Genomic DNA, 18,128 nt, shown 5'->3' with positions numbered 1-18,128 from the left:
ATATCGTCTGGATGAAACAGTCCTCAAAACAGTGCACCTCTCTTCTGTTTCCATGTTTACCAAGCAACCATCTGATTACTAGTTTCATAAGCTCTTTGGTACAAGGGGAAGGGTGCCCCAGACAGTGATGTAACTATTCCAATCACTGGACAGGTATGTCCTCTAATATGAATAAATAAAATTGGCGTACTAATTGTTGCTTTTTAAAAAAAACTTTCCGTCCTGACCGGTTTGGCTCAGTAGATAGAGCGTCAGCCTGAGGACTGAAGGATCCCGGGTTCGATTCCAGTCAAGGGCATGTACCTTGGTCGCGGGCACATCCCCAGTGCAGGAGGCAACTGATCGATGTTTCTCTCTCATTGATGTTTCTAACTCTCTATCCCTCTCCCTTCCTCTCTGTAAAAAATCAATAAAATATATTTTTTTAAAAACTTTCAATGATTGATTCCCCCACTGCCCACTGAATAAAGCCATAAAAGAATCTTTTCAAGCTGAACTCTGGGTCCTTTACAGTACCATCTGCTCCCATCAAAACTCTAGCCCTTAAGTCATACCCAACTACTCACATTCCTCAAACACTTCCACTTACTTTCACACCTTCAAACCTTTTCGCATGCTATTAATTCCCTCTGCCTCCTGCCCTCCCCACCCTCTGACCAAATCCCATTCATTCCTAAAGGTGCACTCCTAAAGTGTCACCTCCTTTGTCAAGTCTCTCAATGAACCCCAAGGAGAGATAACTATCCCTCCTCTTACTTCCAAAGTACTTTATATATGCCTCTATTCTAGCACTTAACGCAGTATCACAATTACTTGTTTGCATATATTTTTCCTTTGCTAAGGTGTGAATAACCAAGCGAAGAAAACAGATCTCATTCATAATTCTGGCATCTCCAGGGCTTAACACTCTGTGATCTCTAATAGGTATTTAATAATTATTGGGGGACTGGAAGAATAAAGCACATACTCTGGCTCTGTTGGTTGCTGTCTACTCTGAACCGTTAGGATCCAGAGTTACTATCTAATACCTCCTCCTGTTTGCTGGTCAGTCCACGCTCTAAAAGAGCCTTTGGCATACTTAGGAAATGAGAGAGTGTTTACGTCCATACTGAATCATCTAATCCTGCCAAAACCATGCTCACTACCAATATACAGGGAAATTGTTGCCAGGCACAATTCTGGAAAGTTCATGCTTGACAACCATTCCTAATATAGCTATAATATACTGCTCTACACCCTTACACACTGCAAATACATCACTTCCCTTCTCACCTTTGCCCCTTCTGGGGGCACTTTATGCAGCTGAAAACTTCAGCTCTATTTGGTGGCCAACCAATGAGAGTCTAGAATCCCATCATCATCAATACTTTCACAAGTTTCTCCAAAATAAACGCCTGGTAGTTTATCCTCAACAAACTACCTCCCCCGGGTCATTCTATTGATTCCAGCTTAGGCAAACAGTTCTTCGATTAAGGCAGTAAGGGGATTTCTAAGTCTGGAAAATGCAGGAATTCCACACAGCAAAGTAACAAAGGCCCGGATGCTAATCCATCCTGATTTCCCAGTGAGAATGGTGCAGTGGGGATGGGAGAGAAATTCTTCTACACCTATTATAGAGCAGGCTGCACAACCACCTCATCCAGCTCAAGTTAATTTACTCTGGCCAACCATTTTTGACTCATTCCTCCCCTCAAGAAAGAGATCTGTGTCTGGGAAGGATCAAATTCCTATACACCTGATCAAAGTCCTTCAGAGGAAAGCCAAACTGAGTGAGACAGCTAAAGAACTGAACACAAGAGGCCTCTCCCCCAACAAGCCCTACTTTCCCCCTTCTTTCCTAGTTTCATTGGCTAGAAATCCAACTTCCTTTCAGCTGGAGGCCACCAGCAATCTGATCCAGTGAGGTACTGAGATTTCTTCACCTGTTTTTGTTTTAATTCTGATTTTTAAAGCTGTCACAGCTCGAGACAGGCCCAGGGAATCCTCCCTCTGAAGAGCAGTGTTGCTCAAAAGCTTGCAAAGGAAACTTAATGGAACCATTCACTTAGCAGCATTTTTTTTTTTCAATGAAGTTCAGCGGCACGATCTAACCTCTTTGTGCTCCGAAACGAACCACATTTCTTAAAAGAAAGACCACAGGGGGTTGACAGAAAACTTGCTGCAGGCAGGAAAACCTGGACAGCTTACAGGAGCTAATGCAGAAGGGAACAAGTAGAACTCTTGAGCTAGTCCACTTTAGCATTTCATTTCTTTCTCTCCCCCCCCCGCACCCCCCCCCCCCCCCCCCGCTCTCTCTCTGCATTCTCAAGCAGAGCTCCAATGCCACAGCGGGGAAAGGGGGCATTTTACAGCTTCTTCATTAGTTTCCCTTTACTGGGTAGGTGCCGTAAACAAGTATGCTGGACTCAGTCAAAAGGGCTGAAGTTTTCCTCTCCTTCAGATGAAAAGAAACTAAGGGCCCAGTCACAAGGGCCCCAGCTGAATCCAAGAGGAGAAAGTGCTGCCTATGGAGTTTCTGGGAAAATCTCCATGTCTGTGGAAAGCACAACCACCACACAAGGCAAAATCCCAGAACTGGATGTTAAAGATCAACTCCGGGGCCTCCCAAGGCCACGCATCCCTGGCTTCTACTTCTGGGGCAGCTACAGCAGTGAGAGCCACGCGGGCCCCAGACCCTCTGGCCTGTCACAACTTTCTCTGTCTCCACCCCAGCTTTAGACAAGCCATTAACTTGCAGCGCTGCTCAGCAAGAGAGCCTCCAGGGGCTGAAATCCGAGCTCCAAGATAAATCTTTATTTTTGAGAAAAGGAAGCAATAGCCCCCAGCAACGGTCAGGCTCAAAGCCCCCGGGGGGTGAGGGTGGGAGGAGGCCTGCCACCAAAACTGCACACTCACGGACACCCGCCCCAAAGAAACCCAGGGGGTGCACAACCCCGGCTGCCACGCGATTGCTGGGAGTCTGAGAGGACAAAAGGGGCGAGGGACCCTCGGCGGGCACGCAGAGGTCCGGGCCTCACGAAGGAAGCCCCGCACCGGGCGCAGAACGGCGGCTTCCCGGCCCCCGCGCCCCTCCTGGGCAACTCCCCACAGCAGGCGGGCTCCCCAGCCGGCTCCCCGTATCGCCGCCTTCCAGCTGAGCCAGATAACAGTCACGGTGTAACGAGTGCTGGGGAGGCGCCCTGGTCCGGAGGAGGGGGTCCAGGGGTTTACCCCACTTCTGTGAATAAACTGGCCCGAGACACCGCAGCGCGGGGCCGGCCCCAGCGCCGGGGTGGGCGCGACCCGCCCGGCCGCCCACCTGCAGCGGTTCGGGGGGCCACCGCGCGCCGGCCCGGCCCCATCCGAGCCCCATCCCGGCCCGAACCCGGCGGCCGCCGCACCTTTGTAGCGCTCCAGCACATCCTCGTACGCCTGCACGAACTCCTTCTCCTGGCTGCGGTTGGCCGGCTGCTGACCCGGCACGTAGCCAGCCATGGCCGCCCGGCGCCGCGCTCTCCCGGGCCCCGGCCGACGCCGGTTCCAGGCCCGCGCGCCGCGGCGGCGGCCCCAGCCTCGGCCCTTTGTGCGGCTGCGGGCGGCGGCCCCTCGCTCTCGCTCTCCGCCCGCCTCGCCCGGCCTGACCGTCGGTCGCGCTCGCTCCTCAGCCCGCTCGCACCCGCGATCCCGGCTCGCGTTTCCGCCTCCCCACCCCTCGCCGCGCTCCTCCCTCCGCCCGCCCGGCGTGGCGGCGGCGGCTCCTCCAGTCGGAGCGCCGGCCCGGCCCGCTCCCCGCCCCTCGCCCCGCCGCCTCCGCCGCCGGCGTGTCCTCGGCGCCGGGCCGCCCGGCTGCCCGCACGGGTTCCCCGGTGTCTGCAGACCAGCGCGCGGCCTGACCCGGGCCGAGCCGAGGGGGCGGGGGCGTGCGGCCGCGGCGGGCTGGGCGGGAGGCCCCACGCGCGTCGAGATGAAAGGCTGGGCGGGCCGCCGCGGCGGGGAGAGCAGGGGCTGACTCCACGGGGGAGGGAGGGCGGGCGGCCCCGTCTGACCTCCCCCCCGGCGCGGGGACAAAGGAGGGAGCCCCCGGCTGGAGCCACCGAGCGGGCCCGTGTCGCTGCGGGAAGGGACCTGGAGAAACGGAAGGGAAGTGGGAGAGCAGAGCCCGAGATGCCTCAGGTCCCCGGCCGGCGCGGGCAGGACGAGGGCAGGCGGGCTGGGAGGGCCCCGACGGCTGCAGTGCGGGGCCCAGGCGACACTGAGGCCACAAAGAATCCCAGGAACAAAGGGGTTTCCAGAAACGGAAGAAACCGAACTCTCAATGCCTGGGCAGGCCAAGCTCCACGAAGTAAACCAGGCCGAGGATGCGCAGCCAGAGCCTGAGAAATGACAATCGAGGGAGCATTCTGACTGCACCTGCGGGTGACTTAAGAGGAGAGACCCAACAGGACTATTACCGAGACTGCCATTCAAACAGAATTAGACCGAAAGGGAGAAGTGTGGGAACCTGAGGCTAAACCAGGATGTTAAGGAACAAAGAAAAGGATTCTGGGGCCTTAACTAGTCAGGGAAGAAAAAGGAAAGCCAATGCTGTATATCCTTCAAACCCAGCATTCATAGGCAGCGCTGGGCCCAAGAGCTGTGAATGAGGAACTGGGGTAAATGCAGGTGACCTTTTTGCCCACAGCTACCCCCAGCCAGCCATCCTCCTCCCCAAATTCATCAAGTCTTTTTCAGGAGGTGGAGAGGTGGTTGTGGATAAAAAGTTAGGCTTGCTCATCTTACAATAACAGCGCATTAGCAAGTAAAAAAAGAATTCATGCGACACTGAGCAGCCAAAATTGGGCTTGGGCTTCTATTACAGTTCCCATTCTCAAGATTTTTAAAGAGCAGCTTCTTGCCCCAGGGGGCAAGGCCTGCATCTTTGTACCCTAAGAGTAGTGCCAAGGATTTGGTCAATGCTCAGCACATTAATGACAGGAAGAAGAAATAATGCTTTTCACTAATAGGCGCACACTGGTTGTTTCCACATCACACCATGGTCAGAAATCGGGTGAGCAAGTCATTAATCATATCTTTTCCATCAAGTTTTGCTGGCCTGCCCGAGTTCTCGGCATAGATCATACAGGGAAGGGCCTACCAGGGGGCAGACGGGGTGGGTCTTGCTCATTTCCTTCCAGTTTATTAATCCTTTGTGCTTAAAAAAAAAAATGCTAGTCCACTACTAATGAGCTCAGTTTAAGAAAGAGAAGTGAATAAGCTTGAGGTTTATTCTTTTTAAAATAAATAAAAGGCTTTCAGTAGAAAATGCAGGATGAAGGAGTTGGTGATGGATGGCATAAGCACATTTTTCGTAAACAGCAGACAATATAGAAATGCTAACTCTAGGGAATCTTGACTGCATCAGTGCTGAGTCACCTGCATTTTCCATATTATTTGTGTAGGGCTAAGAAGGCCCAGACACAAATACACACCTCCACCCTCACCCCCAAACAGACATCTGCTGCTCAATTTTATTACAGTAAATAGAAAAGTCCCCATCCCCCTCTGATGTGCCACTTTGTGAGCAGATCCCTCCAAAATTGTGACTGACGCTCCCCAAGGGTGAGGAAAGACTAGGGCCAGAAGGGAAAGCCAGTCTGTTCTGGGAATCAGGCTTTGTTGAAGGCCTGAGAGGTTTGGTGGGGAAAAGGCAAGAGTTTGTAATCAAGGAAGGAAGTTCTGGTTTGGGTTGTGGGTAGGGGGCTTCTGAGACTCAAGTAGCTTTCTTGACAAGATTTGCATTTAAATGCTCCCAGGAGATTTTGAAGTAATGAATTCTAATGAATGGAAAGGGGGAAGTCCACATGTTTGGCTGATGTTCCTGTTTTATACAGAGAAAATTTTACAAGGTTTCAGGAACAAAGCAGCTTCTAGGGGAATGGGAAGAAGGAAGCATGTGAAAGGGCGGTTTTAGATTTTGTCTAAGCAACAGTCTAAATTTACAGCCTGACCACACAATTGGGACAGCTCTGAGGTTTTCTCCCTTTGGTCTATGATTTTTCCTTGCTCCTGATGGTGAGACTGCACTTGCATTTCTAAGGAGGCTGCAATGGGGGGGGAAGCAGAAGACAGGATGTACTCAGAAGGGCATCTAGTGGGGGGAAAGGGTAATACAAGTAAATAAAGCCCAATTTTTCCATGCTATCCTGGCCAGTTTAAGTCTCTTAAGTGCCCCTCTCCCTAAGGCCCAGCCACTTTCAATTTCTTTTGGTTCCTCAAACACTCTCTTACTTCTAGGCCTTCCCACCGACTAATCTCCCAGGCTGTAACCTTTCATTGCTCTCCTCTCTTGGCCTGCCTCACTCCAACTCACCCCCTCTTTGAAACTCCCACTGGGGAACCTGCCTTAATTCCACCCTTACCCCCAGATTAGTAGGTCCTCCTGCCCCCTCCACACTCCTTTGGTAATATCCATCACCCTTGAAATTATCATTCAGTGTCTTTCATCCTTACTAAATCATTAGCTCCATGAGGCTGAGAATGTCTATCTTGTTCACCACAGGAACCTTAGCATCTAGTAAATGACTTGGCACATAGAAGATACTCCTTAAATATGTGTTTAAATTTTTTATAAAATGCATGAATGTGTGAACCAGATGATCCTAAAATACTCAGCTTCCTGTGGCTTCAGGCTAGCTAGAAGACTACGGTATTTAAGAAGAAAGTATGCTTATCTCTGGCATTCAAAGTCCTCCATATTTTGACATCTACCTTCCTTTATAAACTTATCTCCCATGATACCCTTATGTGCAACATCTCCTATAATCAAACTCTCAGCCTTTGCCTGGAATGTCCTCCATCCCCCAACTCCACCTCCTGAAAGCCTACCCATCTTCACAGCTCACCCTACACAAACTGAAGTTATTTTTAATCCACCCAGGTAGAAGTTCTTTTCAAAAATCCCAACCACATCTTCTTTCCCCCATTCCTGGAGCAACCACACACATGGGTATCTGCACTGTATTGTGGGTGTCTGCATCGCTGCCTCCTTAACCTCCTGGGCTGGCTGCGGGTCACAAGTAATTTGAAGTAGAGACATCCATTTTCATCTTTCTTCATCACAGGGCCTAACCTAACCCAATGTTTTGAACCTAGTAGATGTTCAATAAATATTTGCTGAAGGCATGAATGCCACACTGAAGACATGGGGGTGGAGGGTGTGAGCTAGATCTGCAATTCAAGACCATTGAGAATACAAGTCAGTGGCCTCGAGAGCTGAGGGATGTGCAAAGACAAAAGAGGGAAGTTCAAAATTATTTCTCCTGCCAGTGCGCCTCCTCCAACCTCTAGATTTACTCCCAGCATTTCTTCAGCTTGGTTCATGCTGTTACTTTCCACGTGTTAATTGAAGCCTTACAAATAAGTTATTTGCTAGTCGGGTATGTGTGTATGTGTTCTCTCTGTTCCTCCTTGCAGGGATAAGCCGTCTGTCTCATGTGCCTTTTGCATTCCCCAACAGTAGCTGGAGCCAGACACTGAAGGGGCTGCCCCAAGCCCTATCCTTTGGCCAGCTCTTGGAAGAAAATCCTCTAGTCCTAATCTCAGGAGACCTGTCTCCAGACCTAGCCCCACCAGCCTGCAGACACCAGCTTTGGCCAGGAGTGTGGAGGGGGCAGCCAAAGCTCCTTTTCTGCCCAGCTATCGGAAACAGTAAGCTTTGCCTCGAGTTCCCAGATCTGCTCTTGGGTAGGAAGCCTTTGCCCACTATCATACTGCCCTCTTCTGTTCAGAAAGTGCAGCATCGCTGATTTAAGAGGCCTGGATGGTGCCAGCCACCCGGAGAGACAAGATCCCTGCCACCCAGCGGCTCCGCACCCCGTCACCATAGCAACCCTCAAAATGGTTACTCAGCCATCTGGGTTACCATAGCAACTAGCCAAGTCTCTCCACCTAGCCTCTCCCTAGGCCTTCTCCCCTGGCTGGTCAGGGCCAATGCCGGAAGAATCTCCAATCCTTACTGGGGGAAATGAGCAGAGCTGGACCCTGATAGGCAGCTGTCCCAAAGGGCGTGGCATGCCTCACCAGCCCCGGGCTTCTGAGGCCCAGTGGCGATAATGGGTGTTAAGGCACTCTGTGAACCTTGAAGTGCTGCGCAGGTGTTAGCTATTACTAAACTACTGTTCCTTGTAATGGGGGAGGCAGTGGGATGTCCAGGGCAGAGCTAGTGCCATTCCCGCTTGGCCCGTTCTTGCTGGGAGACCTTGAGCAAGTTACCGCACTCTGGGGGTTTTTGTTTCCTCTACTGTAGCACATCTGGGTCCTAGAGTTGTTTTGAGGATTAGGTCAAATAAACCATGTAGATGCTCAGCTAACGCCTGGCACTTGGAACATATCAACAGTAGTTAGAAAACGTATTGGCCCTAGAAAAAAATAAATTTTGGCCCTAGCTGGTTTGGCTCAGTGGATAGAGTCTCCGCCTGCAGGCTGAAGGGTCCCCGGTTTGATTCCAGTCAAGGGCACATGCCAGGGTTGTGGGCTCCATCCCCAGTGGGGGGCATGCAGGAGGCAGCCAATCGATGATGCTCTCTCAGCACTGATGTTTCTATCTCTCTCTCCCTTCCTCTCTAAAATCAATAAAAATAAATTAATTAATTAAAATAAATTAAAAATAAATAAATTTTTAAAACCGCAAAAAAGGAAGAACGAAAAGGTATTGGCCCCTGTGCTGTCTCCCAGCCTCTTTGTGAAAATAACCATTCTGTGTACTTTCTGGAAAGAGTCAGGCTAACGTGAATCCTGCTCACTCAATCCCACCCAGTCTCCCTTCCTGTTCAGGGGCAGGAAAGGGTCTCATCCCATGTGGAGCCTCTGAGGTTCCCATCAAACAGGGCTGCAAGCAGCCTGTTCTCTCTGCGGAATTGGGAGGTGTTGGGGAGCACACGAGACTTGGTTGGAAAGTTTGTAAGGAGGACATTCTGATAAAAGGAAAGTGTGTGGAAAGCCGCCTGCCCTGTTTATCGGAATTCCAACTTAGGGGAGTGTTGAAGGTGGCGCCCCTAATTATTCCTTCACCTTTCCAAACAAGCCTGTGCATATGCAGACGCCCAGGTGTTTACTGGAATCCTTATGTTTAATCCCTGGATGCCCTTGCCTAGAGGACAATGTAAACATGTGTCCTCCCAAGATTACTCACCCTACTGATAGTATCTAAAGATAAAAATTCCAATAAAGGCCTAATGAGGCAGGCAATAGAGGCTGCTCTGGCTACTAAAGCCAGGGGCCCCTTAGCCCTCTCTTGAACAGTCAAACTGTGTCTGAGTAATCTGTTCATCCATCGTTCAGGGGCTGCTGGTCAGCCCCAGCAGGGAGATTCCCCAAATTAGAAGGTATGGTTCCTTACCTATGAAGCTCCCCTTCACTTGAAACTACATCTCCCCATCCAATACTACCTCAGCTTAAAAACCTCTACAAGGGTGGTGACAGGCAGCCTGCAAACAGCACAAATCCCAGAGAGGCTAGAGAGTTAAGATCAGAGTCATGTGACAGGTCAGCACAGGCCTGAGGCACATGTCCCTCTCATAAGAACAGGATTCTTCCCCCTATGATTGTAAAGACTTCAATCCTATTGCCTCTCAACTTCTCTTGAGACTGAATCCTCAAAACCCATTTCCAGGGTACTTGCCTCAATCGCTCTGGCAGGGTCCCGATTCAAATTCAGGATCCAGCCTAGCTCTAACCCTGCTCACACTCTAGCCTAGCTCTGGCCGTCCTGAGAGAGCTGGAAGGGCCGGAACAATGAAAGGGCACACTACCCCTGGGGCCCTGGTGTTTGGGAGTGGAATTCCTCACCATGCCTCAGGGAAATGGGGGTGTGTGATTGGTTCCGCTCTTCAGATATGACTACTGAGCAGATGAATCAATAGATTTATTACTGGGGAAAGGTGGTATAATAGTTTAAAAATTTAGGAGGTGAAAGTATGTGACCACTGGAACTTCCATCTGTGTAATTGGGGAGGCATAAGTGGGGTGTGTGAATGAAATAAAATTGGCCAAGAACTGATCATTCTTGAATCCAGATGAAGGGGTTCATGCTACTACTCTCACCCCTTTAGTATAAGTTTGAAATGTTCTGAAGAATGCAGAGGATTTGGAATTAGGCTAACCTGAGCTACAGCAATGAACAACTTGCAAAGGGCATATATTGCACAGTTGTGCTCCAGGGGGCGCCTGCACAGTCTGCAATGCTGTCTCTCTCCCAGCTCCACTCCGCTTACTGTATGACCTCAGGCAAGTTCCTTAACTTTTCCATAAAACAGGAGACGAGCACTACCTCCCAGGGTTTGTGAGGATTAAGTGATATAAGTAAAATGCCTGGCACACATCTGAGGCTCAGTACACAGTAGCTTTCCCAGCTAATACTTATGAGTTGATCCCAGCTGGCATCAGCTCTCAGGAGCTCCTGGACTGAGTCCAGAGTTCAGCTCCCCTAGCCACCCTCTGGATGCTTTAATTCTTAACTCCCACCAGCTGTTCTCTCTTCATTTCCCTTCCTCCCTTTCTACTGAGGCCAAAGAAAGGAGAGCAAGAATAGAGATAAGCCAATAGGGACATGCCTTCTCTCTCTCTTCAGGTTGTCCTGGCAAATTCCTATTTCTTTTCCAAGTTCCAATCAAGTGCTATCATTGCTCTAAGCTAGGAGTGGGGGTCAGAGTTGGGGGAAGCCCTTCCCTAGCAGAGCTTCCTCAAAACTCTCTTTGGACCAGCAGTGCACATAGCTCAAATGGCACTCCAGCTGCCTTCACAGGCGGAAGTGGGGCTTTAAAGCCCAGGCTGAGCCTAGCACAAAGCAGTCCTAGGACTATTAGTTTTTTTTGTGTTTTTTTAAATATATTTTTATTGATTTCAGAGAGGAAGGGAAAGGGAGAGAGAGATAGAAACATCAATGTGAGAGACAGTCATTGATCGGCTGCCTCCTGCATGCCCCCTACTGGGGATCAAGCCCACAACCCAGGGCATGTGCCCTGAGCTGGAATCGAACCCGGGACCCTTCAGTCCACAGGCTGACGCTCTATCCACTGAGCCAAACCAGCTAGGGCACCCTAGGACTATTTGTTAAATGAGCAAGTACATGATCCATAAATGAGCAAAGGGATGGGTCAGCACATTCACCTATTAGTGAACAAGTGTATGAGTGAATGAATGACATTAATGAGAATAGCTAATACAAACCAAAGGCTGATTGTACAGCAGGCACTGGTCCAAGCACCTCACTCTCACCATCTCATTTAACCCACCCTACAAGACTCTGTTGTGGCACTCTTGGTCCCCCATTTTAACCATGGAAAAGAGAGGCTCAGTGAGATTAGTAACTTCCCAGGCTCACTCAACCGGCAAGTGATGGAACTGGGACCTCCAGTGACTCCCAAAGCCATTCCCTTGAGTGAATGAACGGGAGAGTGAGCAAACAAGGAAGCGAATAAAGGAGGGAATGAAGAGGGAAGGGCATGGCCAGACACACACACACACACACACACACACACACACACACACACACACACACACCGCCCCAAGGATCTAGGCAGAATCCTCCCCTTGACCTCAAGTCAAAAGCCTGGTACCTTCTAGGGTAGGGGTGAAGCCCAGCTGAGGACAGAAACCAGCCCATAATCACTCTTCAAGTTGCAGGGGCTCCCAGACCTTCTCTGCAGCAGCATCCTAAGTCAGGGGTGGTGGGGGACGGGGTGTTGATTCCAGCTAGGAGCACCAGTTCTGCTCCTTGCAGGAGAGCCCTGGCAGAGCCAGGAAGCTGGCTGGCTTCTACCTGACAGGTGGCAACAGGCAGACCCAAGGCCAAATCACAACTGGCCAGGCTCAGGACAGCACTTTGGTGATGATGTGTTATTAATACACTCAGGTATGTTCACAGGCCTTTCCCCAGGGGAAGGACTGCTGACATAAAGGACAAGTGCAGCCCTAGCTGGTTTGGCTCAGTAGATAAAGCCTAGGCCTGCGGACTGAAGGGTTCCAGGTTCGATTCCAGTCAAGGGCACGTGCCCGGGTTGTGTGCTCAGTCCCCAGTAGGGGTGTGCAGGAGGCAGCCGAACAATGATTCTCTCTCATCATTGATGTTTCTCTCTCTCTCTCTCTCTCTCTCTCCCCCTCTCCCTCTCCCTTCCTCGCTGAAATCAATAAAAAATATATATATATTTTTAAAAGTACAAGTGCACCCCTAGATCCTGTTGCACTGTCAGCTCCTCTGGTGGCATCTAATCTCAAATGCCAAGGGACAGAAATGACAGCCTTCCGCAGTTCCCAAATTAACCCATCCTTCCTCCGCATTCCTAACCTCAGTCCTTGGCTGCTCCAGAAAAGAAAGGCATGAGTCAGACTGCCATTCCAAACCTGTTTCGGCATCACCTGGGAAGCCACTAGGAAAACAAGATGGGACACCTGCAGAGATGGCACTTCACAAGGCCTAACCACCTTCCCTCACCAGATGGGGTCCCACAGGGACCCTGAGCCTCAGAGAAAGGACAGCTTGGCTGTCTTTTTAGCTGCCTGCACAGAATTCTGCCCACGTGGTCATTTTCCATCCTGCCAGCTACTGTGACCCAGATTTACTTTCAAAGAGCTGGAGCTGAGCTGGAGCTGAGCGGGTGGTGTGTAGCTATAATTCACTCTGCCCCATTTTCAGGAAACTCTCCTACTCATCTCTCTGCTACTGAAATCAAGCTCCAGGACAGGGCGGGGACTCTGAGGATATTGCCCAGAAGTAGAGAAGCTGGGAAGGAGAGAGACTGACTCCTCAGGTGCAAAACTCGAATAGCTTCGGGGCAAGGAAGGTTGTCTGCTCAGCAGGAAGGGTTCCCAATGTAATTGTGCTTACAGCCCCATTTCCCACCGCTGGATTCCCTTCTTCCCACCATGGCTTGGCCAGAAAAACACCACGTCCATCTGCTCTCTGACAAAGCCAGAGAGTGAACAAAAGAAAGACATGGAACCAAGAGGCCTGGAGCCCCTTCCTTGCTTCCCTGGGAAACTGCTGCCTTCCTGGAGTCTCCACTGCCTCTTCTAGTTGCCCAGGGAAGTTACAAGGAATGACACTGCTCAGTGCAGCAACAGGCATGTTAACCTTTGTGTGTTGAGTCCATTCTGATTCTCATTCAAAGCCGATGTCATCACTTCCTTTTTACAAATATGGAAACTGAGGCTTTAAAAAGTGAAGTCAGCCCTAGCTGGTTTGGCTCAGTGGATAGAGCATCGGCCTGTGGACTGAAGGGTCCCGGGTTCAATTCCAGTCAAGGGCATATGCCTGGGTTGCTGCCTCAATCCCCAGTAGGGGGCGTTCAGGAGGCAGCCAATCAATGAATCTCTCTCATCATTGATGTTTCTATCTCTTCCCTCTCCCTTTTTCTCTGAAATAAATAAAAATATATTTAAAAAATAATAATAAAGTCATGTGTATTTTTTTTTTTAAAGTGAAGTCATTTGCCCAAGTTTTCTGACTTGAGATCCAGTTGTCTCCACAGTACCTGGCACATAGCTGGAGCTAAATCCATTTTTTTAAAAAAACTGAATGAATGAACAAGCAGAGAAACTCCTTCTCAGAGCTTCCATCCTGGAGGAGACATGCATGGGCACCGAGGAGCAGGCTGCACCCTCTGGCCAGGCGCGCATGCTCAGGGCAGGCCTGTTCCTGGGCAGGCTTCTGAGTGAATCCAGCAGCTGAGCTTGGGCTCTGAAAGCCAGAGCAAATACCAGCATCTGAGCTGCATTTCACAGCCCTCACTGGGCCGAGCCTATGCTCACAGAGTGAGATCCTGGCATAATACGAGGAAGGGCAGGAAGGGTAAGAACGGAACTCCTGAATACAGTGAGCTCCCGTGGGGGAAATGTACCTGGAAACAATGAACTTTTTAAAATATACACTGAGTGGCAAGATTATAATGATCTCTGAACGCATAATAATCTGGCCACTCAGCATATATATATATATATATATATATATATATATATATATATGGTATATGAGGCCTGGTGCATGAATTCGTGCATGGGTGGGGTCCAGCCAGCCTGGCCAGGGAGGGGACATGGGCGGTTGGCCAGCCTGGTCTAGGGGACAATTTGCATATTAGCCTTTTATTACATAGGATATACACTGAGTGGCCAGATTATTATGCGTTCAGAGATCATAATAATCTGGCCACTCAGTGTATATTTTTATTGACTTCAGAGAGGAAGGGAGAGGGAGATAGAAACATCAATGATGAGAGAGAATCATTGATGGCTGCCTCCTGCACACCCCCTACTGGGGATCTAGCCTGCAACCCGGACATGTGCCCTTGACCGGAATTGAACCCCAGGACCCTTCAGTCCGCAGGCTGACGCTCTATCCACTGAGCCAAACCAACTAGGGCAACAATGAACTTTAATATAAGACCAAATGAAACAGGTTGAGTAGATATACAATTGCCATCTGACTAGAGAGATCAGGGAAGGCTTCCTGGAGGAGGCCACATTGGAGGAGATATTGGGGATGATGATTTCACCAGCACCTGCTGAGGGGCTCCCAAGAATGAACCCTATTGATGCTTTCTACTGGTTAACTAGGAGGCTAGTCCTTAGCCCTGAGTCACTGTGTCCCCCTCTTTCACAATACACACAGGAATATAATTATTTTCCCCTCTCTCCTCTCAACTAGACTAGTTCCATGAAGAAGGGACCACATTTTCAACCATCTTTGAATATCAATGCCAAGAACAGGGAGGCCCCCTTGGTGGATGAATACCTGATCCCTCCTGCACCCAACCCCATCCCAAACATGATCCCCTCTTCCAGACACTTGACTGCCATCTGCAGGAAGCTTGTCACAATACAAATCTATAATGACAAGTATGAATGGCTCCCCCTAGAGTTCTGCAGTATACAACCATGACACTATCCTGCACCTTGTTTTTCCTCCACGCCCCACAAACCCCAAGAGCTAGAGCCTTCTTTCCGCTCCCCTTTTCTACCCTGTGGGTTTGAGCTCCTTGCTAGAGTAACTTCCCCAGCTCCCCAATTCCTTATTACCCCCACCACCACCAATGTGTTGTTCACTACTGACAGAGGCTGGGGGGGTGGGGGCGGATCAAAGCTTCCTAGATCTTTGTCTCTGCCTTTTTCTATAGGCCAGTATCTTGAGGCTTCTCCCAGAAGTGACCAGGAGGTCTCTCAGGTAAGTCTGGAGGCCATGTCAACTATTTATACTGTGACCTGCAGAAGAGTCAGGCTGGCCTGGTTGCCAGGTATTGCCTAAGCAAATGAAAACAGCAATATACTTTTGAGTTAGAAGGTCTGGGTCTACCAGTCCTATGTGACTACAGGTAGTCCCTTAAACCCTCGAGGCCTCAGATCCGAACATGTATTTAGGGGTCCTCAAACTTTTTAAACAGGGGGCCAGTTCACTGTCCCTCAGACCGTTGGAGGGCCGGACTATAGTTTTTAAAAAAAACTATGAACAAATTCCTATGCGCACTGCGGGCCCGGGACGAGTCGGCTGCTAAGCAGGACAGGCAGCGGCACCCAGCGGGCCGGATAAATGTCCTCGGCGGGCCACATGTGGCCCGCGGGCCGTAGTTTGAGGACGCCCGAATTGTATCCTAACACCTAGTTAGTATGAAATCTTTATGTAAACCATACTGCTGATCAACAGAAACAAGGCATTCACACTAATGACTACTGTCCCATTTCAATTGAGTACCTGCGCTAAGGGAATTGAAAATAGGGCTGTCAAAGAAAAGAGACAGCAAACGGAGGGAAAGAATGAGGATGGGAAGAATCAGCTTACAGCATGCATGGAGCCCCTCAAACCTGTTTGACTCTGTAAACTGAGATCAGCAGCTTTCTCAGCCCTGACATGTCTTTCCCCTGGCATGTGATCAGCAGGGGTTCCCCATCAGGCATCCCAAGCACAAGCGAAGCCTTGCGACCAGCTCAGATACCAATGGGGTCAGGGAGGGGGAGGTCTCTGTGTTTGTGGAGACTGATTCAGACATCCCCTCTTGGCTTCCTAACCCAGACCCTGGAGACGAGAAAACTCACAGGCCAGAGCCGGCTTCCAATGTAAAGACTGACTTCATCTCCTCCCAGAATGCGAGTTCCAGCCTCAGAGCACCCAGGGTCTCCCAGACACACCCCTCCTGCTCCTCACAGATCCCCTGCAGAGGAAGGCTGCCTGTTTAACTACTGGTACCCCCACGATGTTCTAAAAGCAAAGGAAGATTGCAGCCAGGCCCTGAAGTAGCAGCCCCGCCTCCTCCGCTGCCTCTCTTCTCTCCCTGCCCAAAGCCCAAATGCATCGCACACGTTATTTTTAACCGTGGCAGCCTCCCCATTTTCAGCCTCTCTGGCCCAGCCCCCTCCTCAAGACCGTCATTGGCAGTGTCAGGACGTAAAGACGATCAGCAGGGATGCTGAGCACAGCACAGCGCAGCGCCTGCCACCCTTTGCTCAGATGACCTGGGAGCATTCTTGGGGCTTTGCCTGGGGATTCAACCCCCTTGAGTCCATGCCTGTTCTAGACTCAGAATGTTAAACAGCAGGCAACTCATCCGATGGGGCTCCTAGGAGAAGACTGAAAGGAGAAATCAACACAAAGAGACCTGTAACTGTGTGTGAGGGCAGAGGGGGCGAGAGGGTGCAAGGCAGGGAGGAGGAGGCCTCCGTTCTGACGCCTGCTGGTGGATGCGGGGTTTGTAAGTCCAGAGGCCCTTTCAGGCTGGGGGCTAGTACCGCCCTTCCTGCCCCCTGCTGACAGCTCTAAAAACTATTCACTGGCTGATGCCACTGGCCCACAGGGGCCTTCCTCCAAGAGCTCCCTACTACACAAAAGAAGTCTGAACTCTCCCGCCTGCCTCTCAGGTCTCCTGCCTGCCGCTCAGCCCCTCTGAACATCCTTTCCTGACTGCTGGAGCCCACAGAACATCTAGCTTGCCATTACAGCCCACTGCCTGTTCCTGGCTCACAATCTGTCACATATCCTCTCCTGAACACGCCTTGCATTCATTCAGCCATTCAATGCTGGTCGGTCTCCAACATGCACAAGGCCCTGGGCAAGCACCTGGGGTGAAAACATAAACAAGGCCCAGTCCGCAGGGAGTGACAGGCGCCCTGTGGGATAACTGCTCTACTGGGCAAGGGAACACGGAGGAGAGGAAAGTATGAATGCGAGAGCGGAGGAGGGAGCTTTGGATACCACCTAGGCCTTAGGGACAGAGGAGGTGGCACTCAAAGGAGGAGGCGGGGTTCCCAGCGCCTGGCAGAGAAGTTAGAGCACAGAGGTCTGATCCTGCGAGATGCACGGGTCTGGAGCCCAGGCACAGCTCACTGTGACAGGGTGCTTGTGGGCACAAGGTGAAGCTGAACAGGTAAACGGGGCCTGACTTCAATGGGTCTTTATGCTATAGCCTTTATTTCACAAGCAATGATGAGCCAAAGGAGGTTTATAAGCAGCTGAGTAACAGGATCGGGTTTGCAATTTAGAACTAATTTAAACTGTGTTAGTCACGTGGAGGAAGAGGGGCGAGCCTGGAAGAACTATTTTTTTTGACAGTGGATGGCATGTCCAGGCAAGGGGTGATAAAGCAGGGGAGATAGGGGCATTATTTGAGAGACACAAAAGCAGGACAGGTCTCGGTGAGGGAGTGAACGTGGGTGATGTCACTGAATTAGCTGCAGGCCCTGCTTTGTCTGCCTTTCTGTCTGCACTCCAGCACCAACGCCTGCTGACATGCTGAGCACTACCCGCGGAAGCAGCTCTGGATGCCTTCAGTGCAGCAGCAGAGAGCACTTCACTGCACCGAAAAACATGCAAAGAGCTTTCCGTACATCATCTCCCCGAGTCCTCAAGGCAGCCCTACACAGTGAGCGTTCTTAAGATGGGGAAAGTGAGGCTCAGCCAGGATAAGAGACGTGCCCAGAGTCACAGAGCTGGTCAGGGGCAGAGCCACAATCTAGCATTCGCCCTCTGACCCCAAAACCTGGGCTCCTAACCACTGCACTGCACTGTACTGCACAGGAGGAGGCCGCCCAGCCCTCGCACTGTGGAAAGTGTGTGTACACACTTGCAGAAGGTAATGTGTGTGCAACTGCCCTCTCCAAGGACTTTAATCCGAGGAAATAACTCAGCAGAA

At 50.7% G+C, this 18,128-nt stretch overlaps 1 protein-coding gene across 5 annotated transcripts in view; it reads right to left on the bottom strand.

The window, feature by feature from the left end:
* The window catches only part of MACF1 (microtubule actin crosslinking factor 1), a 360,803-nt gene that overhangs the window by 340,713 nt on the left and 1,962 nt on the right, over positions 1-18,128 (bottom strand). Inside the window, exon 1 of one of the 5 annotated variants that reach the window (XM_080657529.1) lies at positions 3,381-3,656. The exons of the other annotated variants lie outside the window; for them this stretch is intronic. Within the exon in view, the coding sequence (XP_080513655.1) occupies positions 3,381-3,474 (94 nt within the window). The 5' untranslated portion in view covers positions 3,475-3,656. Of the gene's footprint in view, positions 1-3,380; positions 3,657-18,128 lie in introns of those variants that run through there. 5 annotated transcript variants of the gene reach the window in all.

Source organism: Plecotus auritus (genome assembly GCF_963455305.1).
Source record: "Plecotus auritus genome assembly, chromosome: 2".
Taxonomy (NCBI): Eukaryota; Metazoa; Chordata; class Mammalia; order Chiroptera; family Vespertilionidae; genus Plecotus; species Plecotus auritus.
This window is presented reverse-complemented; position numbering and strand designations above follow the sequence as displayed.